The 26,643-nt window shown below is 38.2% G+C and overlaps 3 protein-coding genes across 5 annotated transcripts; 2 read left to right on the forward strand and 1 right to left on the reverse strand.

Moving 5' to 3' along the window:
- The first annotated feature begins 457 nt into the window (after positions 1-457).
- Positions 458-9,104, forward strand: LOC143892613 (uncharacterized). Of its 2 annotated transcripts, none has more exons than XM_077397344.1 (7): positions 458-1,978; positions 2,861-2,979; positions 4,401-4,973; positions 5,721-5,994; positions 6,592-6,745; positions 8,043-8,145; positions 8,746-9,104. In XM_077397344.1, exons 1-7 carry the CDS (start codon positions 944-946, stop codon positions 8,861-8,863), a joined length of 2,376 nt encoding a protein of 791 aa, XP_077253459.1. In that variant the 5' UTR covers positions 458-943; the 3' UTR covers positions 8,864-9,104. The 2 variants fall into 2 exon arrangements, with proteins under 2 accessions (XP_077253459.1, XP_077253460.1); XM_077397345.1 differs by having other exon boundaries at positions 459-1,978; positions 8,046-8,145.
- Positions 9,105-13,784: 4,680 nt separating this feature from the next.
- On the forward strand, positions 13,785-18,324 carry LOC143892616 (uncharacterized). Its single transcript, XM_077397350.1, has 5 exons — positions 13,785-14,693; positions 14,834-14,891; positions 14,978-15,061; positions 15,170-15,305; positions 17,382-18,324. Exons 1-5 carry the CDS (start codon positions 14,066-14,068, stop codon positions 17,691-17,693), a joined length of 1,218 nt encoding a protein of 405 aa, XP_077253465.1. The 5' UTR covers positions 13,785-14,065; the 3' UTR covers positions 17,694-18,324.
- A 3,236-nt stretch (positions 18,325-21,560) lies between these two features.
- LOC143846204 (large ribosomal subunit protein eL43z-like) lies at positions 21,561-25,165 on the reverse strand. 2 transcript variants are annotated; one of them, XM_077354626.1, is made up of 5 exons: positions 25,006-25,165; positions 22,854-22,893; positions 22,632-22,720; positions 21,894-21,976; positions 21,561-21,793 (listed from the first exon to the last, which is right to left on the reverse strand). In XM_077354626.1, exons 1-5 carry the CDS (start codon positions 25,006-25,008, stop codon positions 21,730-21,732), a joined length of 279 nt encoding a protein of 92 aa, XP_077210741.1. In that variant the 5' UTR covers positions 25,009-25,165; the 3' UTR covers positions 21,561-21,729. The 2 variants fall into 2 exon arrangements, with proteins under 2 accessions (XP_077210741.1, XP_077210740.1); XM_077354625.1 differs by lacking the exon at positions 25,006-25,165 and having other exon boundaries at positions 22,854-22,899.
- Between the last annotated feature and the right edge of the window lie 1,478 nt (positions 25,166-26,643).

Consider the following 26,643-nt stretch of genomic DNA (forward strand, 5'->3'; position numbering starts at 1 on the left):
TAATCAAAACTATTTTCTCTGCTTCTCAATGAACGAAGTGACTGTCCCCCAGTCAAGTAGGTGGCAAATATAAATTTATATTCCCATGTTTGAAGGGGAAATGTTTATAATAAAAAGGAAGTAAGTAAAGTAGGTGGTGAGGAAATAATTAATTAAAATAGCCGTTGTGGTTTAAAGGAAATCAATACAAGAAGTAAAGAAGACTTACTTACTGTGGAAGTGCAAAAATTAGAGATTTTGGCCCCACTGGCATGAGTTATGCGTGGTCCAAAAAAACAATTGGATGATTACATTCAAGTGGGCCCCACCAAAAGAGAGTTGTAACCAAAATTTTGCCTTCCGTTCCATATGTTCCTCCTTTCACGCCGCTAACTTTTTCCTTATTCGGGCCCCACTTTTCCTCCAACGGCTCAAAACCAACGTCTCTCTCTCTCTCTCTCTCTCTCTCTAAACCAACGTTTACGCACCAGACTCCGCGGCCTTTCTTTTAACGATTTTTCTCATCTTAAAAACAATATAAATGCAATTAAAAATCTCCCATCAATCAGCAACAAATTTGCAGTTCTCAGTCTCTTAATTGCAGCAGCTTCTGTTTCAATCTTTCTCTTTTACTCTGAAACCTATTCAAAACCGAAATTGGGTTTTCAGAAAACGTTTCGTTTTCCTCTCTCTCTCTCTCTCTCTCTCTCTCTCTCTCTCTCTCTCTCTATTGCAGTTTTAGCAAACCCTAAAGATGGCCAAGTAGTACGAGCTACATGTGCGGATTACGCCTTGATTTTTGTCCGTTTCTCCTCGCTATTTTTGGGCCGAGTTTGGGTTTTCTCATCCTCTCCCTAATTCCTTCCTTCAAAACGGATTTTCCTCCTTTTCCCTTTCTGGGTTTCATTTAGAATCGCCAAAGATATCAAAAACAAACAATAGAAACTAAATTCTTAGGGTATCGATGGCCTGTTCTTATGATACAATTCCAAGAGATCAAAGCCACTGGCGAGAACGAACCAATGATGATCCTCTGCCGCGCTGTTCGTCTCAAGCTGCATTTCAAAAAAACATCAAAGATTTGGTAAGAGATCACCTCCACACTTGCATTGTCTTCTCTTCAAATTCCCAAATTTCCAATACCAATTCAAATTCTACCTGCGAAAATTCAAATTCCCAACATGGGAGCAATGGGGAATTTTGGGCTAGCGATGAAGAGATGAATAACACAACCAATTGGTCTAGATCTATAAGTAGGAGGCAACAGTCTAGGATATTAGATCGATGGGCCGCTCGTCAGGCCCGTGAGATGATTACTACTATTGAGAGACAGGCCCACGAGGCCGAATTACAGGCTCTATGTAATTCACAACCAGTCTCAGCCATGAATTCTTCGTTTTTAAGGGAGACATCGCCGGCTAGATCAGAATGCTCTGTAGATGTTCCTAATCTGAGGGCGTCATCGCTTGTTCAAATGTGGAAAGAACTCGAGGCTGAGGTGAGACAGTCAGGGAACCTGTCTAGTAGTGTGAATTCAGCGGTTAGTAGGATGAACGCAATGAGCACTAATGACAATGCGTCTTCTCTTGATGCGCCCTCTGTTAGCTCTGAAATTTGTGATGAATCATTCACAGATTGGGAGTCTGAGACAGCCCCTAGCGAGCCGATTTTTTCTACGCGAGTTTCGGATGTGGGTGAGAGTGAGAGGGGTAGAGTTGCGGATACGATTCAAATGCTGACTTCAGGGAATCGAACGCAGAGTTCGATGACTAGTTGGAGTGATGAGATTGGTGGGGAGCAGCCCATAGTTTCAGTAAGGGAACCTTTACAAGGAGGAGAAAATGTTGGGTTTGCCTCAAATGGGAATCCTCTTAGGATCAGAGGACAACAAGCTACAAGGAATTTGCTCTTGCAATTTGAGCAAGAGAGACAAAGGGAGCTTGCTAGACTGGCGGAGCGTCGTGCAGTTTCGCGGTTCTCTCATCGCAGCCGCATTCGGGTGAGTTGCTCTCTAGCATACACTTTATTTTCATTCTATAGGGAGACAATCTTAAGATGAATTTCAAATGTGTGTGTTTAAATTCTAGTAGCATTTTATTTCACATTGTGTGTGTATGGTTAAATTCTAGAAGCATTTTATTGCACATTGTATGTGTATGGTTAAATTCTAGAAACATTGTTTTGAAAATGGAAATCCCAGTTCATTTCTTGAATGGTGTGTGTGTGGTTAAATTCCAGTAGCATTTTATTTCACATTGTGTTTGTATGGTTAAATTCTAGAAGCATTTTATTGCACATTTTATGTGTATGGTTAAATTCTAGAAACATTGTTTTGAAAATGGAAATCCCAGTTCATTTCTTGAATGGTGTGTGTGTAGTTAAATTCCAGTAGCATTTTATTTCACATTGTGTGTGTATGGTTAAATTCTAGAAGCATTTTATTGCACATTGTATGTGTATGGTTAAATTCTAGAAACATTGTTTTGAAAATGGAAATCCCAGTTCATTTCTTGAATTGTGCCAAACTTGTTAAGAAAATGCCATGTGTGTGTGTGTCTGTGGTTAAATTCTAGAAGCATTTTATTGCACATTTTGTGTGTGTATGGTTAAATTCTAGAAGCATTTTATTGTACATTGTTTGTGTATGCGTAAGTTCTAGAAACGTTTTGTTGCACATTTTTTTGAAAATGGAAATCCCAGTTCATTTCTTGAATTGTGCCTCGCTTGTGAAGAAAACGATATGAACCAATCCAACCAATTAAGGAAATTGTTTAAAATCTACAAACTGATTTTGTCCACTATCTTGTGAACTACTGGTACATATTTCTGTTGGCTACACATAGGATATTGAATAGGCACTGACTTGCTATCCACTTCCCAGTCATTGCTTAGGTTCAGATTCCTACAACAGGAAGCGGCAGTTCAAGATCAAGGGCGTCCATCTTCAACAACAGTTGAATTAGACCAATTACAGCGTGGAACCTCTATTTTGCTCTTAAGGTAACACTCTCTTTGGTTTTCATGCAATAGTTCTGTTTAGTGTTGTCCCATTCAGCATGTAGCCCATTTTATAAGTTGAAGACCCGAGAGAGGTTTCCATGTCTGTTGTGTTGTTTGGTTGGTTACCTAGTTTTCCATTTGATTTCAGTATCTTGAAGCATTTGATAAAAAGATCATATTGGTATATTTATTGACAAGTAACTGATTTATGGAAAACTGTGGGAAATATAACTCATTTTGACTTATTCTTAATTCAAGATATTCTTGAAATTTCCATAGTCGAATTAGTTATCTAATTTTGAAAAACTGAAAATGCACAGAATTGGAAGATTCTTGACATGATACTGTCTTTTCTAGCATTTCTAATAGTGATGTATGTCTAAGAGTTGGCTATATCAATTAATTACATTTCATGAAAGGATAATTTGGAACAGGATTTTGGTTGAAATATTTCCTCTACTGCAGATTACTTTCCTAAACAAATATAAAATTTAATTTCTCTACTTTGTGGTGACCTTTTATGAAGTTTATTGCCTTAATAATCGTTGTAGTTTTCACAATATTTTTCCATTGTTATTTATTTATTTTTTATATGGTGATTTAATTGTCAAGTGATAGAATACAATAAATGATGCAGGGAAAATAACCACAGCAATAAAAGATCACAAGTTATAGGTAATACCACTTTACTATGAGGGTTTTCAACATAAAAGGTCAATGCAAACTTTTCATCAATAAATACCAATACCCAAACACAGGAAAAAAATCCTCTATTCAAGCTGAAGAAACTAGGATAGCAGTCAGGAATGCTTAGCAGACAGAGGAAAAAGAAGAGTGTCATACTATATTACTATTTGGTCTTTTATAACCACTCCTCAAGGATAGGGTAGCATCACACTACAACCAAATCTTGAGTGTCACAACTAAAACAAGCATAAATGTCATTCAATATAAAAAGGGACGGATATCAGCACTGCTATGTTTTGATAATGAGACGTATCACCTTATTTTACACCTTTTAAACCAGCAGTCGAAAGTTATTACAATTCCCATAACACAATCCGCAGCCAATTAGAGATATCAGCAGTCGTGCGGATATCAGTCCCCATAAAAAATCCTTCGTATATTCTTCCTTCCCTTTCCTTATTTTATTTCACTTTTCCTTTTCAAATTGAACTCCTGCATCATTAAGTCATGTTTTCAAGCTGTTACTTCTCTTATTGTAAATATTTTCATTGTAGGTGTATGCATTTCTTTCCATTTTTACAGTTATGATTACTTGGATCTAATCACTCAATGGGTTATAACTTGTAATTGTGATTACATGACTTTATCAGAAATCTAATCTAGCACAATCCATGTGGTCACAATGATTTCATGGATTCTAACATTAAGCTGGTGTCCTTCTTGATCAAAATCAGGGAGAGGTTTAGCTCTAGAGGCCAACAGAGCATTAGTGCAGCCACAGTTTCAGATAACTCGAGAAGCTTCCCTATACAATTCCTTAATAATAATTCTCTACATTCAGAACATTCTAGTTTGGGGGAGCAGCTCCCTAGAGGCCAACAGAATAGTACTGCAACAACAATTTCAGATAACTCAAGCAACTTCCCTATGCAGATCCTAAATAATTCCCCACAGTCAGACCATTCTAGTTTGGGAGAGCAGCTCACAAATGAAAACAATCAGTCTCAAGTGGTATGTCCAAGTGACCATGAAAGCGAAACACCGGAGCGCCAGTCATTGTTGCCATTTACAAGTGAAGATCTAGACTGGCAAGGAGCTGAGAATGCTGATGAGTCTTTGCATGATTGGGATGTATTAATGGAAGAACCAGAGCCCAACAGTCAGTTCAATCTAGGAGATAGTGATGGAACCTGGGTAAGTGTTGTTTCTCATCCACAGAGAGCATGGAGTGACCACAGACGATCTACATATGATGAGTGGCTTGAAAATAATTCAGACAATGTTGAACTTCGCGAGCTTGTGGAAAGGTATATACCATTATTGCTTTTACCTATTATCTGCATTTGCCCTGTCAATCTATTAACTAAAATGCCTAACTTGATGCAATGTTATTTAAAATCTATGGCACTAAAAATATGAAAAAGCAATCCTATCGGATCACAAAAAATTTAATTTCCCCACCCCATTATTTTAGACTTTTGTTTACCTTTGTAGAATCTCTTCAACTTGAGTTTGCCTTTTTTTAGTAGATTATACCGTCTGTATTATGTAATTGCTTTTTTCTGTTTCCCTTTATTGTCGTACTTTTTTGTATATTGTTTCTCCTATGTTGTGTGTCTTCGGAGCTGGTCAGCTTCCTCATTTCATAGATATGAATTTGCGGTACCATTTCCCACTTTTGTGATTTTTCCATTTTTTATACAAACAAAATAAAAGTAAAGACGGAAATGAAAATACTAATTTGCTTGGATCAGGTGAAACTTTGGAAGGGTTACACACACACATAGGGATTTGCTAGGCAATTTCGCTGCTGACTTTTGCATTTGAGAACAGCCACCTCAGATTAATTAAATGAATAAGACAAAATCTGCTAAAATGTGACCCTGTGTTCTCTCATGCAAAAGTCATCCGTGAAATGGCTTCCAGCGGAATTGCCTAGGAAATCCCATATTTGTTTAGTCAACTCAGCTTGGGTTTGTGCGTAATTTTTGTCAAGAATTGCCGCTAAAGTTTGGGCTTCATTTTTCTATTTCTCCCTTTTATTTCACATGCAGAAGCATTGTGTCAACTACCCTTGCAAGCAATAACTTCCGAGAGAGAATGGAGCGGTTGGTCTTGTCTTACTTACAAAGACAAGCACTTCAGCCTGTTGATGAAGAGGAAGAGGAAGAGGAAGAGCATCTTGTTCAGCAACAAGATCACGAAGTCAGCAATGCTATTCCAGTTGCATCTACATCTTCACAATTGCCCCTACCATCTCAATGGCTTCATCACCAAGACAGTCACCAGCGCTCTTCATCTATACATAACATGCCTCATCATTCATTTGTGAGTTTGATATCTATCGAACCGGAATTTTCTAATATCTCATCTATTATCTATCTATAATATATAGTAAGCATGTATTTTTCGTTGTCATTCACTTTTTTCCAAGAAATTTTTTTATTGGAAAACCTTTTCTTTGTATCTCATGTTTTGTTTTGAAAGGGTGGGGTGCAACATTTTACACTTAATCTGGTGGGCCACCATATCTACCCAAACTCATGCATGTAGTGGGGCCCACTATTTTACACCTCATGCTATGTTGGGTGGGGGCCTACCATTTTACACCTCAAACCTATGCATTAGTTTGGGGTCCACCAATTTACACATCATGTTATTGAGATGGGTCCACCATGTTTTTTATGAGATGGGGCCCATCATTTTACACCCATGCATAGCATGGGCCGGGCCTGAAATAATAGTATATTTGTAAGCAACTAACCATATCGCTAAAATTTTCACCTTTTGCCTCATCTGTGTAATAATATTTCCATGATTATAGGAAACAGAACTTATATATTAATAACTAACGGACTGTATCAATAAAAAATTTACTTGTTTGGCTCATCTGTGTAATAACTAATAATGTTTCCATGGTTACAGGAAATGGAACTCATCTATGATTTGAAAGAGGATGTGCTACGCATTCACCAGGAAGTGTCTGACTTGCGAAAATCAATAGAGGCTTGCATGGATATGCAGGTGGAGTTGCAGCGTTCCATTAAGCAGGAGATTTCTGATGCCATCAACCGTTCAGGTTAGTGATAAGTGCTGCGGGGAAGATTTTGCTAATTTCCAGCTTTAGGACTAGAAAAAAATATCTACTTGGGAAATTTCGCATACTGACTATTGAGCAAAGAAGTTGATGCAAGGAGGAAGTGGCCTTATAATCATCTGTTTTTCAGTGGGACAATAAACTGGATAAGTGACAACACAGTCATACACCTGCATATATACAGACACTTCCATGTGTGCATGCCCATAACGAAAAAAAAATAAAAATTTCTTGGCCTTTTATTAATATCAATTGTAAGTCACGCGACTCACGCACACCTACACCTTATATACAGACATGTGCCTACATGATGGTGGCACTGATTATTCTTGCTCATCCTTTTCCACAAGAGAACATCATACTGGAGTTCGGAAAACTGCCCATATTTAGGAGGTCGAATTTGTTACATAACTGTTGGTATGTACTTCAAATATAGGGAAATCATATATATATATATATATATATATATATATATATATATATATAAGGAAATTATAGCCCACACTCTCTTGTCACAATTATGATACTTTTCATTTCAATTTTCAAGGACATATTATACCCCATCAACTGGCAATCCCTGTAGCTGGATTCTCCAACTTTGTTCCCCTTTAGCGGTCTTCCCTAATTTCACTCCCTTTTCTTATGAAACATCAATTTTTAAGCAGGAAGCCAACCAGTCTGTCATTGGAGAATTTCTCGGCAGATTCAGATAACTTCCTATCAGAGCCTCTCTTGTTGTCATCAGTACAAGAAAAGATTGTTAGAAAATCCCTTCAATGCTTCCTTTATTTCATCCACATCAATGCAAAAACAAGGGATCTTCGTACAAGTCGTTATAAAAAATAATAATATTTCAGGCTAAAGAGAGAACCTATTTGCAAGATGATGGAGTATTACAAATCCAATTGTGGAAACCATTGATCCTTGTGAGCCCATGAGAGGAGGGAAAGAGATTCTAATCTATCTAATATATATATATATATATATATATATATATATAGAGAGAGAGAGAGAGAGAGAGAGAGAGAGAGAGAGAGAATCAAAGAACTTCCTTTCACTTGCTGATGAGATGGCCCCCAGCCTATTTTAAATTTCTTTTTTATTGTGTTTATGTCTAACGTAGGACTTATTAGCTTAAAGTTCGGAACAGATGCTTCTTTGAGCCTGGTTCCTTGCCTCCTCTTTTTTTTTTTTTGATAATTTGTGGTTTATAACTTGAATGGTTACCTAAGTATATGAAAGGTCTGTCCATGACAAAACAGATTTGCTTTTGTGTTAGCAGGTGGAGCAGGGGAGCCATTGCATTATTCCAATTGGGTGCCAATGAGGAAAGGCAGTTGTTGTATCTGCTATGAAATGCAAGTTGACTCCCTACTATATAGGTACACAATTTTAAACCAGTAACTATTTTCATAGCCTCTTTTGAAGCCTCATTCACTTATCTTCCTAGTTACCAACTTATCTTATTTCACCATTCAAAAAAGAAAAAAACCAATTTATCTTATTTAAAGTTAACAAAGTGGTTCAACAAACACCAATTACCAAAACAAACCCATACCAGGAAGCAATTTTTACTTGAACAATGAACAATTTTCATGTTACTTGATTATTATCATGCACATGCATTAAAACATTAAATCCCAATCAAGAAAGGCAATTGTTTTATCTGCTATGAAATCCTAGTTGACTCCCTACTATATACGATTTGGAAAAATTAGTCGTTTTCATTACACGTTTTGAATCCTCGTTTACTTATCTTCCAGGAAAGAAGCTTTAGTGATATTCAATGGTTCCACAACTTCTGTTTGTGAAAATAACTCATATCATGAAGCATTTTCGACTTATAGAATGAATATATTTCATGTCAATTAATTGTTATAATACACATGCATTAATGTATTAAATCCCCTTTTTTAGGCCTTGACATTGCTTGTTCAAGCTATCAAAATATTTTTCTCAAGAGATTCTCGATGTTTATTCAGGTGCGGGCACATGTGCACCTGTTTCAAGTGTGCCCATGAGTTGCAGTGGGGCAGTGGGAGATGTCCAATCTGTCGGGCTCCAATTGTAGATGTCGTGCGGGCATATGCCGACTCCTAGAGTAGTCGGTTCCTGCTAAGGGACATCTGATATATTTCTCGACATTTTTTGACTTTGAAATGCACAGTAATTCTTTTACTCAGCCACGTTGACATATACGTGTTTTACCTTTATTATACTGGAGTTTTGTGTATATTAAGAGAGATTACGTTAAATGAGATGTGTTACTTTGAGAATTGGTTATTTTTTATATGATACTTTGCAGAGAATAAATGAAAAGTAAACTAATTCATTTCTTTCCTGTCTGTTATCTCCAAAATTTTCATTATGGAAACATTGCATTAACCAAGTTCAGTTTAGATATTGCCTGGATGATGACAGTTTACACAATAAAAAATTGCATTCCTTTGTGCTCTAGTATTTTTTATTTTTTTTTAAAGATAACAGTTTATTTTATTCCCGGAAGGAAATTACACGAAGAAGGGACAAGATGTCCCTGTGTAATACAGTGAATTACAAGAGATTCACTCCCGGAGCATTAAATACAACATTCGGAACCGATAATCCCACTCCCTCCTTTGCTAAACGATCGGCCAGAGTGTTAGCCATACGCCTTCGATACGTTATCAACGGACGTATGATACCCATGAGATCTCGTATCTCATCAATCTCGTTTGCAAGCTGCCACCAAGGGCCAAGGACCTTGATTCCTCGCCCATGCAATGACGTTGGTTGAATCACCTTCCACGATTAAGGGCCCCAAATTATGATTCCTAAACCAACGAAGCCCGAATAATAATGCTCTAGCTTCCGCCTCGTTCGCATCACATACACCCACCGGTCCATAAAATGTCATAATGGTGTTTCCATTAAAGTCACAAATTGCTCCCCCAAACCCCGCAGGTCTTGGATTTCCCATCAAGCTTTCATTAAAATTGAGTTTAAGAGTGCCCTCCGGCGGTGGTAACCAAATCGGCTTGATGGCCTTTACACCCCTGCTTTTCCTTCATGACTTTGAATCCATTCCACAATATATGTGATATTGAATATGGTACGCCCCCTTTACAGCTTGCCCATGTGAGAATTGCGATAATAATGGAGAGGCATAAAAATCTAGGAGCCTTGCTCCAATCATTGAAAATTCTGTGGTTACGTTCTACCCATGAAAACCATATTATTGCTAACGGAATAGCATTCCACATCTTCTGCCCTAAGCAGATATGAAAAGCTCTAGTATCATAGATGAAAAAATCTCCTTTTAAGTCGATGGAAAGCATGTCAAACGGTACCGGAAATACAGAGCATCGTAATGGGTTCCGCATTACCCAGATGCAATGACTGGTATGTTTCGATAAGTTCGTTGAGATTAAACTCACATTCGAAGTTGATCTGTGGAAATGAACTACATCAAATTTGAACAACATCTATTTGGATTTGAATCAACAAACAACTGTCTGTTATTTTGTAATTCATAGCATAATATATTTTGTTCTAAACAGTTATTTTTCACGGCGACATTAATATTGTTGAACCAGACATGTATGTTCTTCAATGCTTCTCGTTTTTTGGATTTTCATCGTAGACGAAATGGGTAGAACAGAATCGTGCGGAGCGACTCCTCCTTTTTTTCAAAAATCAGTTCAAATCTACTTCCAAAACCGCTCAAGAGTCGGAAATGGGAGAGACAGGCAGAACAGGTCATATTTTCAGAATGAGATTCTCCGTTATTTTTTTTATTCTCCACAATGAAAAAGGCGCAGAAATGCTGCCGATAAAGGTTGATATATGCAGCCTTTAATACTCACATTTTTCACCCATTCATAAACTGAGGCAAGAAATGCACATGAATCAACCTCCTGTCTCAATTTTCATAGACCCAAAGGGCCCAAGATAATTTGTAAGATCCCACGTTGGAAAGGGAGAGAAAGTTCCTGGGCTATATATGTGAACTGTTTTCAGCATTCATGCGAGGTGGGGCGGGCATGAAAACAAAACCGAGGTGGGTGAAAGACTCAGAACCGGACAATATTCACACAATGGAGTCAGGGCATGACAAAATGGTATCAGAGCCGTACCTCCCGCACTACGGTGTGCCAGCGAGGATGCAAGGCCCTATGGGGGATTGTAAGATCCCACATCGAAAAAGTTTCTTGGCTATGTATGTGAACTCTCCTTCTCCCTGTGTAGACGCGTTTTCAAGGTGGATCCGGCACAGTTAGTATTGCTAGAAGACAAAACCAGGGCGGGTGGAAGATCTTGAACCCGACAGTATATACATAGTGGGGACGGAGCGTGACATAATTAACACACTCCATTTTCATGTCCCCGTTTGATTTTGGGGACTAACAAATTATTCCTGGAAGTCTTAACTGAGATGCAAAATAGCCACAATTTGTAACTAGAACGGAGATTTTGTGGCAAAAGATTTCTATTTCTTTAAAGAATGGAGTCCAAAGAGAGTTTACAAATAGCAATATTTCACTAGAAACGGGATGGAGGGGGGAGATAAAATGGCAATTACTGAAATGAAGGCATTAATGCTCACTGTCAAGAGGCCATTTGAATCCCTGGAAATGAAGTTAGGCAAACTCAATTCCCATAGAAATCAATTCTTTTAAGTGGGTGTTTGGAACTAGGATTATAAAGGACACTGGTATTCGCACTAACATGTTTTGATAATGGGGCAATCTCACCTTGTCTTTTATTGTTTAACTAGCTGTCAAAGGCTATTACAATTCTTAAAAAGCTATCAGTAGCCAATTTAAAAAGAAAAGACAAGGGTGTTTGCCCCATTATTTAAACATGGTATGCAAATTTAAGTAGCATATAGACATATACATGGATTTGCTAGGCAATTTTGCAGAAGCCATTTCGTGGCTCTCTGCAAAATTGCCTAGCAAATCTATAATATATACTAAGAATGTATATTCCATTGTCATTAGCTTTCTTTTCAAGAAAATTTTATTAGAAAACATTTTCTTTTTACCTCATATTTCATTGTGATAGCATGGGGCCTAACACTTTAGAGCCAAGCATAGCATGGGTATGGGCCAACAATTTACTCTTGATCTGGGGCCACTATCTTACACCTCATGCCATGATGGGGTGGTGCCTAACATTTTATAACAATGCCATGGGTAAGGCCAACCATTCTACACCTCACGTTCTTATGTGGTGGGCCCACCATCTCTACACAAACTCATTCATAGGGGGTGGGCTACCATTTTACATCTCATGTACACCTTAAGTGTTTTGGTGCGTGGGGCCCACTATCTCTATCCAAACCTATTCATAGGGTGGAGCCCACCATTTTATCCTTATTGATGATGTGAGGTCCACCATCTCTATCCAAACCTATGCATTAGGGTGGGCCCTACCAATTTACACCTCATGTTTTAATGGTGTGGGGCTCATCATCTTGCACGCATGCGTAGCATGGGACCAAAATACTAGTCCCTATCTATGTTTGTATACATATATGCGTACATACATCAGTCTACTATTAACTGTTTTGCTTGCAATCAGGACAATAGCAATGTAATAAAATCAAACATATTACGTTTGTGCATGACAGATTGACAGCTAGCCCAGCAACAGTGACAATCCAGTGTTGGGACCTCGAGGATTGAAACATGACAACTTGGCAAACAAAGAAAGTGGACTCCTCAGCTAGCTTAAGGGTCATAAAGCTCTCTTTTTCAATGTTTTAACCACAAGAATCCAAGTTTAGTGGCCCAGTTCTCGAAGGATGAAAGGAGAAAAAGAAAAAGTCCAAAGACTGTAGAGAAAAAAATAGTGGTAGTTATAAAGTTCTAAAGGTCTCTTTGATCAAGGGAAGGTTTGCCCTATAAAACCACATAAAAGATAGGTGGTGAAGGATATGAAAATAGTTGTTCCTGGATTTCTTGTGTCAAGAACACCCTTGTCAAGGGGAGGATTGCCCTTAGAGGTGCCTACTGTGAAGTGTTCCTCAAGTGAAGCAAGAAATGGAATTCGGCTAGGTGATATTTGAAGGAGTCAGTCAACATGGTGAGATGGAAGGGCAAGAAACAAGTGCCTCATTACTTTAGCTTCAAGGTATCATACTGTGGCATTTAAAAACTTGGGCTTGGACAAGAATTCGGCCAATGTAAAAAGAACTCGATTCAAGTGAGTCAATGCTTGATCAAGCAGTCAATTTTTCACTAACTCGAGTAATTCAAATGTGTTTTACAGTGACTTTCTAAGGCAATACTCAGACTCGAACATGAACTCGGCCATAGTAAAACCGAGTTGACTCAGGCGAGTCAACAATTTACTTGGGGAGTATTTAAAGAGTCTCATACGGCCTCTTATGCCACCAGGTGTTCCTTGAACATATCTTCAAACTGAAGTGATTTGACTCAGAGGTATCTAATGGCTATTACAAAGTCTCTTAGCTAGGCAGCTATCAGATTTAAAGGCAATAAAACCCTCATATGTTGAGCTGCAATCCATTCAATGTAGACATGTTCTCTCTTAGCATTTCATACCAAGGCAACAGTGAATAGTGTTTCACTTCTATCAAAACTTGGTTTAGTACACTTGTCACCTATTCTCGATCCCACATGCCATGTCGGACACTATGTAACACCTTTTATGAGCCCTTAACTAATTTATTTGTTCAAGACGCTAAAACCCATGAGAATCAGGCAAATCAAAAGACTAAACTCATTAAGTAACCCATCCCATTAGCTTTCTAAGCTCCCTTTTATACTCAGTTTTCACCCTTTTCTTCCCTAAAAACAAGGGTAGGTATGCATTTTGTGTGTGTGTGTGTGAGAGAGAGTCGATTCCTGCCAGCTAGAAAAAGAAGAAGAGGGCAATGATAGGCCCATTCCCCCTTACATTCCTTATCCACCACTCCAGCTAGAGAAGGCATGAGACCACCAGCAATAAAGGGAAAGGGAATGGGAGTACCCATTTCTTTTCTTTTATATATTCCTCTCTCTCTCTCTCTCTCTCTCTCTCTCTCTCTCTAAGTGAAATGCCCCCCACCCCACAAAGAAAAGCTTTGTATGGAAGACCTCAACCCCTCCATGTTAACCCAACTTCCCCTTACCTGTCCCCACCTGCTCTCACCTCCTTTTAAAAACCACAGCTCCTTTCCCAACTCCTCCTCCACCTTCTTCCCTCCAATTTCCATTTCTATCCATCTCCATTCCTCCTCTCTTCCCTTCTCCTCCTCTCTTCCTCCCTCTTTCTACAACAATCACAATATTTTACTAGTATCACACAATAACAATGTGCAACACTAAGGCTAGAACAAGCCATGGAGTCAACCTCTCCTTCACACAGATCGACGGCCGGCAGGTCTTACAGCCGGCCGGCAACTGTGTCATCGCAACCGTTGATTCGCATCAAGCTCTAAAAAAGAAGCTCTTTCCAAAATCTCCTCCTCCTCTTCCTACTACTAGCAATACTCTTAAGGCTTCATTGACATCAAATAAGCTCTCTCCTCACATTTCTCCCAAATTGAAGCCTCCCATACCTGGCATTAAGCAAGGCAACGACCCCAACGGGCTGAATTCGAGCATTGAAAAGTCGTTAACGCCCAAGTTCACTCAAAAATCAACCTTATTACTAAGGAAAAAGTCCAAGAAATCCAATGTTACTAGTACTACTCATGAACCTTTGTCAAATTTCTCTGTTCCTTCTTCTTTGGATACACCCGGTAGCATAGCCGCGGCAAGGAGGGAGCAAATGATGCTCATTCAAGCACAACGTAAGATGCGAATTGCACACTATGGGAGAACGGCTAAGACTGTAGAAGGGAAGGCTGCATTGATGGATTCTTCGACAACTAGTAGTAGTAGTACTACTACTACTACATTAGAGGAGAAAAGATGTAGTTTTATCACACCCAATTCAGGTATGTCATGTAGTAATGTATTATGTACCCCTATGCACATTTAAGAGATGGAATATACGTGGGTATTTTTTCTTTGAAGATTATTCTGTCATTTTTTAGAGATTTAGCTAAATGTGCTTGGCTTTTGTTTTGATGGTTAGATCCTCTTTTTGTTGCTTACCATGACGAGGAATGGGGAGTTCCTGTTCATGATGACAAGTGAGCGCTCTCTCTCTCTCTCTCTCTCTCTCTCTCTCTCTCTCTCTCTCTCTCTCTCTCCTGATTAGCTCTTGGGTGTGTTCTAGGATGTTGTTTGAATTGCTGGTTCTAACGGGTGCTCAAGCTGGGTTGGATTGGACTTCTATCTTGAAGAAACGACAAGATTTCAGGTAGGAATGGAGATGGGTTTTTTCACAAAAGCTTCCCACATAATTCCATTTGAGTTACTGTTTTGTATAAAGAGAATTAATTTGACGGTTTAAGAATGCTGTTTTCAGGACTGCTTTTGCTGGGTTTGATGTAGAAATCGTTGCCAACTTTAGTGAAAGGCAAATAGCATCCATCAGCATGGATTATAACATGGATTTGAGCAGGATTCGTGGAGCTGTCGACAATGCTAACCGAATCATCCAGGTTAGTAACACACCCTCACTTTCTCTAGACTTTCTCATCTCTTTCTTAGTATAATAATTAATAACCTCATGAAAAGCTTCACCTGAGTATGGGGCTTACTTTAGGGATCACGTGTGTCCCGAGCCTCACCAATTGCACAAATCCAGCTCGTGTATTCCTTTTCTCTTGCTTGTTTTGAGTTTGTCTCCGAGAGTATCATGAACCTAGTTGTGCCGCCCTTTTTCTTGGACATTGTTCTAAGGATTGGGAGTGGTCTTGTTCCTGCTATTGTATCGTCTTTCTTTGCTTAATACGCTGGTATTTGTTTAATACGTTGGTAGGGGTCCGCCTTACCCCAGCTTAACCATTAAAAAAAAAAAACTTGTGAAATGCCTCTCTTCTAAAAAACCAAATCTCAATTCCATGATCCTTCGGTCTTTTTTTTTTTAAATATAAGATGAAAACCTAGAAAAGATAATTTCCTCCTCTTGATTTCAGCGTTCCTACAAATTTTCTCCATATAAAAGAGGGTAAGAATTGATTGAGAACACCATTCCTTCCAAAACTACAATTTAGCTATAAAACCACTTTTTCCGTGAAAAAATTTATCATGAAGGCAAGCACAATGTCTGATTGGTATTTTTTCTCGTTTATATAGGTAGGAAAAGTGGGAATATAACCCTGAATTCAACTGCTGGGTCATTTCCATAAATCCACTAATACACCACAATCGGGTGTACAGACTTTGGGCTTGAGCCCACTGTTGATGACCTCAAGTGTGTGATTTTCAGGGCAAAGAATAACCACTGGTTCCAAATGTTTAGGCTGTGATGACAAATCAAGAGGCATGATGATAAAAATGTAGAGGAAAGTGGTCATGTCCTCCTCATATACTCCAAATTGGGGTGTAAATGAGGTGTCTTTGCCAATGCCCTAAAAATACTTCAATTAAACGACTCCAACCATAAAATGCAAAAAACAAGTGGTTAAAATAGCTATTTCATCATGTGAGGCGATCGGCTAATGGAGAAGAGGATTGCTTAGGGAGGGAGCGACTCATGCGGATTTGGAGATTTTTACTTCCTCCCCCCTTAAGTCGCAGGGCCTTTCTTTTTGTTGTTTCTATCTTCTTTGAGCTTAATGTTCTATCTATATCCTCAACCATCTTGGGTGCGGGCCTTCTTTTTTAATAAATTTTCATCATTTCAACAACAACAAAAAAAGCAAGTGGTTAAAAACCACAATTTTAAAAACCAGCTGTTGCATGAGAGCAGCCACCGCAGATGATTTAAATGAATATGACAAAATCTGTTGAAAAGTGAGGCTATGCGGCTGCTCTCTCATGCAACATCGGGCCCGTGAAATGCCTTATGCGATGTTCCCTAGCAAATCCCTTTAAAAAGTTCTATATTGAATCATTGATTTGCCTGAGTTGACTCAGTTTTACCTTAGCAAAGGTTTTGTTTGAATCTGAGTTTTGCCCTACTAAGTTAATTAAGTCTTTTGATGTCCCTAGTAAATGAAAAAAATAACTGCATCAATTATAGAATTATCTGAGTCATCTTACATTTACCTTAAGGCCGCGTTTGGATACAAACGAGATTTAGATTTAGATTTAGTTGATATTTTGAACTGGATCAGATCCTTAGATTTCCAAATCAGCTACAACATTGCAAAAAATTCCAATTTTAAAATCTGTTATGCGAGACATTATTTGGAAATCAATATCTGTGGCAACTTCCTTCACCATCGCTGCTCCTCGACATTGCTCCGGCAGCAGCGAGACATCCCTCTCTCCCTCCCTCTCTCTCTTAAAACATGATCATGAAGATGATTGATGTGTTTTTTGTATCCAAAGCTCAAATTCAAATCAAAATAGAAATGCATGAGGTATTCAAACGGGCTTAAAGAACACTTCTCATCTGAGTTTGAGTTTTGAAATACTGGTTGAAATAAAAAGATAGAAACCATCGTGAGGCTCGAGGCTTGTGGAATTTATTCTCTTGCATCTTTAATGCCTCATTTGCACTATAGTGACGTGTGTGCGCCAAAGAATTCTTTTAATAACTAAGAAGATTGCTACTTATATTATTGCAGATTAGAAGGGAATTCGGATCATTCGACAAGTATGTTTGGGGGTTTGTGAACCAAAAACCAATTGCCACTCAATACAGATCATGCAGGAAGATCCCGGTGAAAACGTCCAAGTCCGAAGCCATGAGCAAGGACATGGTCAGGAGAGGCTTCCGAATCGTGGGCCCCACTATCATACACTCATTTATGCAAGCCGTGGGCCTCACCAATGATCACCTTGTAACGTGCCCACGCCACCTCCAATGTGTTGCATTCGCCTCCCCCCACCAACCCACACCCCTACCGTGTAGAAAATACACGGGAGGCAAAATTTGAAGGAAGAGAACAAAAGAGAGAAGAAGGAGAAGAAAAGAAGAGCCCAAAAGCCTGATAATTGAAGCCCAAAATCCTAGAACACAATTCTAATGCTAACTAAAGTGACAGATGAGATGTGGGTTGGTGAGAAAATACATGTGTTTGTGATGACTTTGTGTACATTATTATCGTAGAAAGATATGAGTTAGTGAGATATTTTTTTTTTCTCTTCCTTTACTCTATTAAAGTGACAGATGAGATGATGTGAGCAAGATAGATAAGCATCGAAGGGCAGCAAGTGTTGTGGAGGAGAGAAACAACATGTGGAATGACATGTGTTTGTGTCAGAGCCTGTAATTTCATGATGCGATCCCCACACCCTCATTATTCCATTCCCATTGACAGCAGGTCGCAATGAAATTGTGGGACTCACCTCTTTTCCTTTAACTTTTTCAAATCTTGTAGGTTGTAGATACCTTTCTCCTTGAGAGAGAGGTTTTGTTTTAGACTTGGGTGATGTGGGACTTATTTTAGATTTCAATCAATATTTATGTAAGTTCATCATGTGCAAATTTGCTTATTTTACTATCAACTCTAAAGGGAAGATAGCTTTGAGTTTGAGTTTTATTTCAAACTAGGGTGATTTGGAACAGTTCTTTATATTTCAACCAATATTTATTATGACCTTTGGGGCCCGTTTGGATACCCCTTGGATTTGGATTTGGAGGTGAATTTGGATTTTTAAATCCAAATTCAGCATTTGGCAAGCCTTTATGACATCTGGATTTGGATTTCAGTGAAATCCACAAGATTTACAAATTCCTCATGTTATTGTAATTTTTTGGATTTATAAATCCTTTTTGCGAGAGGTTATTTATAAATCTAACCCGTAAGGGGTTAAAATGACCAAAATATAACGAAAAAGTGTTTAAATGACTTAAGTACTCACATGATATTAAAAACTGATCATCGTATTAGGTAAAATGACTAGAAAACCCCAAAGCCAGGCAAAATGACCGAAATACCCCTATACAAGGTAAAAATGACAAAATACCTCCGAGTCGTGCAAAATGACTAGAATACCCTTATGACATAAAAATGATCAAAATAATCTCATATAGGGTACAATGACTAGAATACCCCGATATCATGAAAAATTACTAAAATACCCCTTGATCAAGTAAAAATGACCCATGGCCCATAAAAAATGACTAAAATAACTAAAAATACCATCATGAGATCAAAATGATAAAATACGCCATATTAGGTAAAATGAATAGAAATACCCCTATACCCGGTAAAAATAACAAAATACCCCTGAGTCGTGCAAAATGACTAAAATACCCTTATGACTTAAAAATGATCAAAATAACCTCATATAGGGTAAAATGACTAAAATACCTCAAGATCATGAAAAATTATCGAAATACCCCTATATAAAGCAAATATGACCTATGGCTCATGAAAAATGACTAAAAATACCTTCATAAGATAAAAATAATAAAAATACGCCATATTAGGTAAAATTACTAGAATACCCCCGGGTCATGCAAAATGACCGGAACACACCTATACCGGATGAAAATGACCAAATACCTTGAGTCATGGAAAATGACTAAAACACCCTTATGACATAAAAAATGATCAAAATACCCCCATATAGGGTAAAATGACTAGAATACCCCTGGCTCATGGAAAATGGTTGAAATGCCCCTATATCAAGTATTTTAGGGTTTTTTTGGTTTTGTTAGATTTCAAATTCAAATCCAAAGAGCATCCAAACAAAAATAATAATAATTTAGATTTGAAATCCAAATCTATACGTGGTCATCCAAACGGCATTATTTATAAATTTGTGAATTTTAAAATTCTTGATTTCAAATCCATGGATTTTGGAAATCCAAATTCACCCTTAAATCCAAATCCAAGGGGTATCCAAACGGGCCCTTATGTTCTAATTTGCTTATTTTATGTGTTATATATAAAGTTTTAAATGAGATGTCTATGCAATCCAATCTCCTTGTTTTTATCATCTTAGCTTAGAACGGTGATCCAACTAGATTGAGATGACCCAAATTCTTGTTTTATGGGAGGAATATGCAAAAGACTTGTACGAGTCTTAAAAGCAGAGGCATCTTGCACATGGAGGATTGCTTCTAACATGGGGAGAAGAATTTTTACATGGAACTCTTGTTCAAGATACAGTTTTTTATTGGCTATTGATTTGTGGCCTGCTACTATCCATAGAAAAGTAGTACTATAGAAAGATAATGAAAGAAATAGGGGGTGACTTGGACAACCCTACAACAAGCTACCCAGTAGCGTACGGTATGAGGAATGTAGAGAGTGCTCCTTTATTATTGGGTCCAACCAGTCATCATTGTAAGACTGAGCCTGTTGGGTGAAAGTGGGTCTAAACAGTTTGTCAGGTTCCATTCCCAAGTCGCCAATAATTTTTTAGGTAAATATATACGGTTTGGCTCTGGTCCCAAACATCATATAAGTTCTTCTGTAAATATCCAATGTATAATTATGTAGGATTATTTATCCTGTGGTATAGAGATCCTGTGGTTATCAATGGAGGAATCGGATTTCTATTGGCAGTGGGGAAAGTTAATCTCTCTCATGCATCTTACTCCTTGATGATTTAGGTTAGAACCGGTGGAGTCTCACGAGAGAGAGAGAGATGGCATTAATAGTGTTTACAATGACGACTCCTATGGATTTGATTATTTCACCATTCCAAGGGGCTTCTCTGGATGGCAAACAAATATTTGCCAGTAACAAATCTACCAAGGTGTTTGAGAGTTACACAAATGGGTGAAATGGGTAGTGGTAGCTTAATTTATGATAGGAATCTTAGGTCAGAGGTCCCGATATTGATTATTAACCTATTGACTGCTTTAGAAGAATATTTCGTCTCGCAAGATGAGAGATTGTCTAATCTGGGTCCCTTGATTCAACAGGCTCTTCGGTTTCAGTTTCGGTAGCCACAAAATGTTTCGGTTTCAGTTCAAAATTTCCGTGGAAAATATGAAAAAAATACAAATGATAGAATTTACTGCAACATTTTAAGAAATGCTAGAATAAGCACAGACACACTTAGAAACCATTACATAAGCGAGATAATCATCCATAATGCGAATAACTACTGACATGGACTTTCACGCATATCTAATAATTTAGTACATACCAAATTCTACAGGTAATTCATCTAAATATTTATAGATAATACATGTACTATTTTTTTATGCAATGCAATATAAATATAATTATGTAATATATGAGTGCTCCTATGGAGACTGAGTGTAACCTAACAAATCCCAACATGCCAATTCGGTTACAATATAATTATGTAATATATAATATAATATACCCCTATTACACTTACGATTTTGGTTTATGGATTTCGGTCGTTTAGGTTTCAGTTTTGATGGGTGTGAAAACGAAAACATTTCGATCATTTAGTGTCAGCTTTGGTAGAAATTTAAAACCATACCAACAATTCGGTAGACTTTGGGAACTGTATCGAATAGATCAACAAAATCCAAGTTAAGAGAGGGACTTCAGTAAAATCAGAACCAAATTGATGAAAAACAGAGAATGGCGCTCGCCAAACTGACCAGCTCTGCCCATATCTGCAAAATCTTCCCAGCAGATAAACAAAAGGATAAGAACCAAGCGACATGCTATTCTTCTCAGCCTGTTTCGCCCGCTCTTAACCATATTCAAGTCCGCCACCAGCAAATTTTTGCCCATGGGGAGAAAACATTTTACCCGGAAACGACTCTTTACCATAAAGGAGCTACTAGATAGAGAGGCGGCAGCTTCATTGGTACTGTGCTGTTTTTCCAGTCACAAGAGAACCATAGTATGATAAGAGAGAGCTTGGAAGAAGAGATGCAAATAAACTAACATGTAAGAAATCTCAAAAAAGTACAATTCAAGACAAATTTTCTTAAGTTTGAAAAGAATGCATCAATTTTATAAGCAAAAGCAACTCTCAAGGAAAATTACTAAAGGGCAGGTGGTTTGGTTTTTTCTGATTGCCCCCCTTTCACCCTTCGGTCTGTTCGCGCAACCTCCGGATGGTGCTCCTTACTGTCACAGCGCTAGCAGTGCTGCAAAAAAAAAGTCCAAATTAAACACACAAAATGCATTAGGACACCGCATTCACAGGAAAAATACAAACTAGATTATACAGAAGGTAGTGTCGCTTACTTTAAGGTATAGGCACCTCCAGCCTTCACCTTACCACAGTCTTTGCATCCCCAGATGCCCACCACCTTTCTCTTCACGGCGTACTGCAGGCAACATAAAAGAACCATCAGTGTTGACCAAGCCGCCATGAACAAGAACACCCCACTCAAGGATTCTGAACAAGAAAAGAAGATATTTTGCCGAAAGGATCTTGTTTTAGGACAGTTGCCTTTTTCTGCCGATCAATAATCCTAAAATTGAAAGAGCTTCAAACAGTATATCCAAGGTCCCCACCATGATGATGGGACCAATCCAAAAATTACACAAATTGTCAAACCTAACCATATAACTGAACGCTATGGGAGCAGCAAGGGAGAGTCAAAATATAAAATAAATTTTTTTAAAAAAAAACACAGAGAAATAAACATCGAGCAAAGACAATATATGAGCCTAAACCCGCGGATCAAATTGTTGTGTTCATATCCACGTTATTTTGGGGGCCATTCATTTTTAGGCCCACCAGAAACTCGTACAAGAGTCGCCAAGAACATATACATGTCAGGCACCAATTACATGTAGGGGTGGGGGAATATGTTTGAAACCAAATCTTTTGCCAATAAACTACAAATTACTTACTTTTTTTGAATGGTAATAAACTACAAATTTCTTTTAGAAGATATGCATTCTTTCATCTTTCCAAGCCACTAAAAAATTAGCATGTCTATTAATATTGAAAATAATCATTATGTGAGATAATACCTTGCCACAAAATTCACAAAAATATTTTGAGTGTTGTGAGATCTCCATCTTTTTAATCTGTTTCCGCAAACTGGCACCATATCTAGTACCTGGATCACCATTCAAGACATCAAAATGGCAGCAAAAAGGGGAAGGGGGGGGGGGGGGGGGGGGGGGGGGGGGGGAGGGAGAGAATGCTAACAGCACCAAGCAAATTTAAGATAGGTATAAATCAGTGGTTACCATATTTGCCAACAATTCCAGCCTTTTTGGTGCGCTTCGTCTGCATAGTCGTCAGAGTTGGTTACACAATAGTAAAAAGCAGAAGTATTTACAAAATGCAAATAGAGTTGGTTACATAATAGTAAAAGGCAGAAGTATTCACAAAATGCAAATGGTGAGGAAAGAAGATCTAATTAAAGCGCCAAGGATAAATATTTACTACCAGAGCAGAAACAATAGTCTCAAAACGATATACCTCGTGTAAGTGTATTGTACATTATGCTAGTTTAGTCATTTCTTTATAGATCCGATCATATGAATATTGAGTACATAGTTGGGGCTTTTTATCCTCAAGTTTCCTGTTTTTTCTTCTTATTTTACTACGAAGTATAAGAGGTCTTTTCAAGCCCTAGAGCAAAAGTCAACAAAACAGTCAACAAAACCTATCACTTGGAGTTTGAATTGAAATACCAAAGAACATACATGATACAAGAATCATCGGAACTTTGCAGCTGGCATTAAAACTGTACAACCATACCACTGAATCACCGATATCATCAACGACTTTAGAAGTCAACAATCATGAACTTGCAAGGAGAAACCAACATAAACTTAAGACTCAACTTATTGATATTCTTCATGAGTAAGAGCTGTAGGGCTTGACTTTATATCCACAAGCATTTAAACCATAAAAAAGGAAAGTAGTTACGATTAGGGGTTCATGCAAAAGAGTTGAAGAGCTTTGTTATGCAATTGAACTAACCACACTTGGTTCCAAGTGAAACGGCTACTTCTTCATCCATTACCATATGAAGACAGTAAAGCATCTCTAGCTCAGCCATCCATTTTTTTTTATCCTCCCTATTTCACTTCTCTTGAGAACAGACCCAGGATCAGTATGGCTTTTTTCTTTTTTTCTTTTCTTGTAGTTCTAGAATCCAAACCAGAGGCGATCAAACCTGATAATGGCTCTAATCAATCAGATTTCTAAAAAGAGAAGCATCCAAGTACTATGCTATTCCTATGTTACAGATAGGAACATAATAAAATGCTAGCCGAGGCTTCAGCTGTGCAAGGAGATAGCTCATGCATATCAAATAAAAGATTAAGGGTCAAATACAATAAGCCCCTGATAATTGGATTGCTTAAATATCCATGATTAGGCAGATGAGCATTCAATTCATTCCATAAGGGCTTATTCAACCCAAATGTGCCATGTTGCTTTGCTATCCCTTCTATTAGGAAATCAAAAGTAAAAAACATTATAAGACTAGAGACCCTACCCTAGCTGCAAAAATCCAACACTGCAAGTGGGTGAACCACCAACTGAAACAGGATGTGCGATAGAGGCAATATTTATGTCTCCAAAGAGCTCATCATGCGTTAAACGGTGCTACAAAAGCAAAAGCTGAATTGCAGTGGATTTTGACATTTCAACAGACGTCTTAGCCATCTATATAATTATTATTTTGAATGGCAAAGGAATATAATAAAAAATGGGAAATTGACCAAGTATAATATCGCGTCATGTAGATGTACTCTAACTTACATAACCACCATCCATAGGTTAGACACCCAGGTCCTTAGAGAACACAGTTAGATCACCAACTCTCAAAAAGATCACACTTCAACTGTGCTCAGAAGCCTCAACCTCATTACTCTCCAATGTCCAATCTAACCCAAAAATATCCTAGCTCAAAAAGAGAAAACTGGGACAAAAGCATCTTGAATTTGTATGTAAATTATTTTTCTTTTTCTTAGGTCTTTTTCATCCAAACATAGAGAAGCTGCTACCCAAACTTTGATAGGCGCCACATAAAATTCTTTCACTTTTGTAAGGTGAAACTGTGCTTAGGCTCATTTCTTAAAATTTCAATAGAAACCGTCTTTCAGAAAATTGTGGGCCAGAACATGGGCCTAACACCTTGCTCCACCACTGTGGTGTGATTGCAATAGTGCCTATGCTTTGGTTTTCTTCACTTTCATTAAACTTTCAACCATAATTACTCCCATTTCAGTTTCAAACAATTCAAGCTCACAACAATGCATGTGATAGCATGGTACCAAAGCAATCATTAAAAAGGAATCAATGGACGGATAAATAGAAACCCTAGCATAGAATGAAACAAGAAAAGAACAGCTAAAAAATGAAATCAGAAAGTTGGGGGCTTACCATTGCTGCTGCAAGAGAGAAGGAATCTGGGCTTCGGAAACATCCAACCCTTGAAGCGCTCTTTCGAGTGGAGGATTGTAGGGCCTTCTTTTTCTGTTTCTACAAGTTCTGGCTTGGAAAACCCTAGTTCATGGCAGGTGTGGATCGATCAAAATGGACGGCTACGATTCACCGTAATTAAATAGAAAGTGAATTGACGAAAATAACCTTGTGGATGTCTGCCCATGGAGCTTAATACCAAGAGACTCCAAGCCTCCCATCCTAATTCTGATATGCCGCTGATATTGGCACTACCGTATATTTGATGGCCGTAGATTCTCACCTCGTCCTTGCTTGGGTTTTGTCAAGTGCTTTGGAAAATAAATTTTACACATCGTTTGATAGAAAGTCCTGTGTAGGCGGTACGCCAAAAGTACCACCCTTGATATTTGATCCAAGGGCAGCCTCTTAAACAGTGGGCTGTTTTTGGATCAAATATCAAGGATGTGAAGTACTACACTGGACTTCATGCTCGGGCACCATATAAAATCTCATTTATTAGAACCCCAACTGTACATGTAGGGCTACAACTCGAGCCGGGTTTTACCCGACCCGTTTCGACCCGACCCGAAAATAGCCTAGGTTAGGTTTAGGTTTCATGGGTTTTGGGTCGAGCCGGGTTTGAAGGGGCCCGACCTGACCCGACCCGAGTTACATAAGTTATAGTATGTACATTTTTTTCTATTGTTAGTTAAAAGTTAAAAGTTAAAACCCACGCACCCACTGTTATTGTTTGTAGTGTAATTTCTGCTTCTATGAGTTGAGTTTATTCAAGTGTTTGATTCAGCATTGTTTGATTGTAATTACAACATTGTTTGATTCAAGTGTAATGTGAATGTAATTACATCATTGTTTGATTCAAGTGTATTGTGAGTGTAATTACATCATTGTTTGATTCAAGTGTAATGTGAGTATAATTTCTGCTTTTATGAGTCGAGTTGCCTTGCTAAACAAGATTTTTCCTTAAAAAATTGCGTCAACGTGAAAAAACCTGACCCGAGATTTATCATGGGTAGGGCCGGGTTTGGGAATCGTGGGTTTTCCGAAAAAAAAACCCGACCTGACCCGACCCGAGTTGCAGCCCTAGTACATGTGTGTGAGAGCGAGTTAAATGTAAATTATATATATGTAGCATACTAGCTGTAAATAGCACCCTGATTCTCCTTTTTAACTACAGATGATATTTTTTCACCCCCTACGCATGCGCCCTCCTGTACCGTGATTTGATGTGAAGTGGGCAACTATAACGCTTTATCACTCACTTTTTACGTCAAATCACATTGGGGGCTGGGGTGAAAATATCATCACCCTATTCTGTATTCTGATCAATTCAAAATAATCCTTCTACTGCTAAATTCTTCCAGTTCCTCACTAATATCAAGAAATGTATTGTTGCAATATCAATCCAAATACCTTTTTTTTTTTCCTGCTGTTGGAGAAAGGCGTCATTTATCTTTTATAATTTAACACTCCCCCGCACGTGTGGCCCACTTGGCAAACACGTGACACATGTGGTTCCTCTTTGGGCCGACCATCGCATGTGAATTTTTGCTATCCGGGAGGTTTGAACTCGAGACCTTTGGCTTTGGTGCCATGTTA

This window comes from Tasmannia lanceolata, unplaced genomic scaffold (genome assembly GCF_043159265.1).
Source record: "Tasmannia lanceolata isolate RefF3 unplaced genomic scaffold, GAP_Taslan_0.1 ptg000015l, whole genome shotgun sequence".
NCBI lineage: Eukaryota > Viridiplantae > Streptophyta > Magnoliopsida > Canellales > Winteraceae > Tasmannia > Tasmannia lanceolata.

Excerpts from the sequence above, each read along its gene's own strand:
- LOC143892613 (XM_077397344.1), top strand. The coding sequence starts at position 944 with ATGGCCTGTTCTTATGATACAATTCCAAGAGATCAAAGCCACTGGCGA. Across the intron at positions 1,979-2,860 it reads CTCATCGCAGCCGCATTCGG|TCATTGCTTAGGTTCAGATT; the intron begins GTGAGTTGCTCT and ends TCCACTTCCCAG. Across the intron at positions 2,980-4,400 it reads ACCTCTATTTTGCTCTTAAG|GGAGAGGTTTAGCTCTAGAG; the intron begins GTAACACTCTCT and ends GATCAAAATCAG.
- LOC143892616 (XM_077397350.1), top strand. The coding sequence starts at position 14,066 with ATGTGCAACACTAAGGCTAGAACAAGCCATGGAGTCAACCTCTCCTTC. Across the intron at positions 14,892-14,977 it reads GTTCCTGTTCATGATGACAA|GATGTTGTTTGAATTGCTGG; the intron begins GTGAGCGCTCTC and ends GGTGTGTTCTAG. Across the intron at positions 15,062-15,169 it reads AAGAAACGACAAGATTTCAG|GACTGCTTTTGCTGGGTTTG; the intron begins GTAGGAATGGAG and ends TGCTGTTTTCAG.
- LOC143846204 (XM_077354625.1), bottom strand. The coding sequence starts at position 22,899 with ATGCAGACGAAGCGCACCAAAAAGGCTGGAATTGTTGGCAAATATG. Across the intron at positions 22,721-22,853 it reads TGGAATTGTTGGCAAATATG|GTACTAGATATGGTGCCAGT; the intron begins GTAACCACTGAT and ends ATGGTGATCCAG. Across the intron at positions 21,977-22,631 it reads TTTGTGAATTTTGTGGCAAG|TACGCCGTGAAGAGAAAGGT; the intron begins GTATTATCTCAC and ends TGTTGCCTGCAG.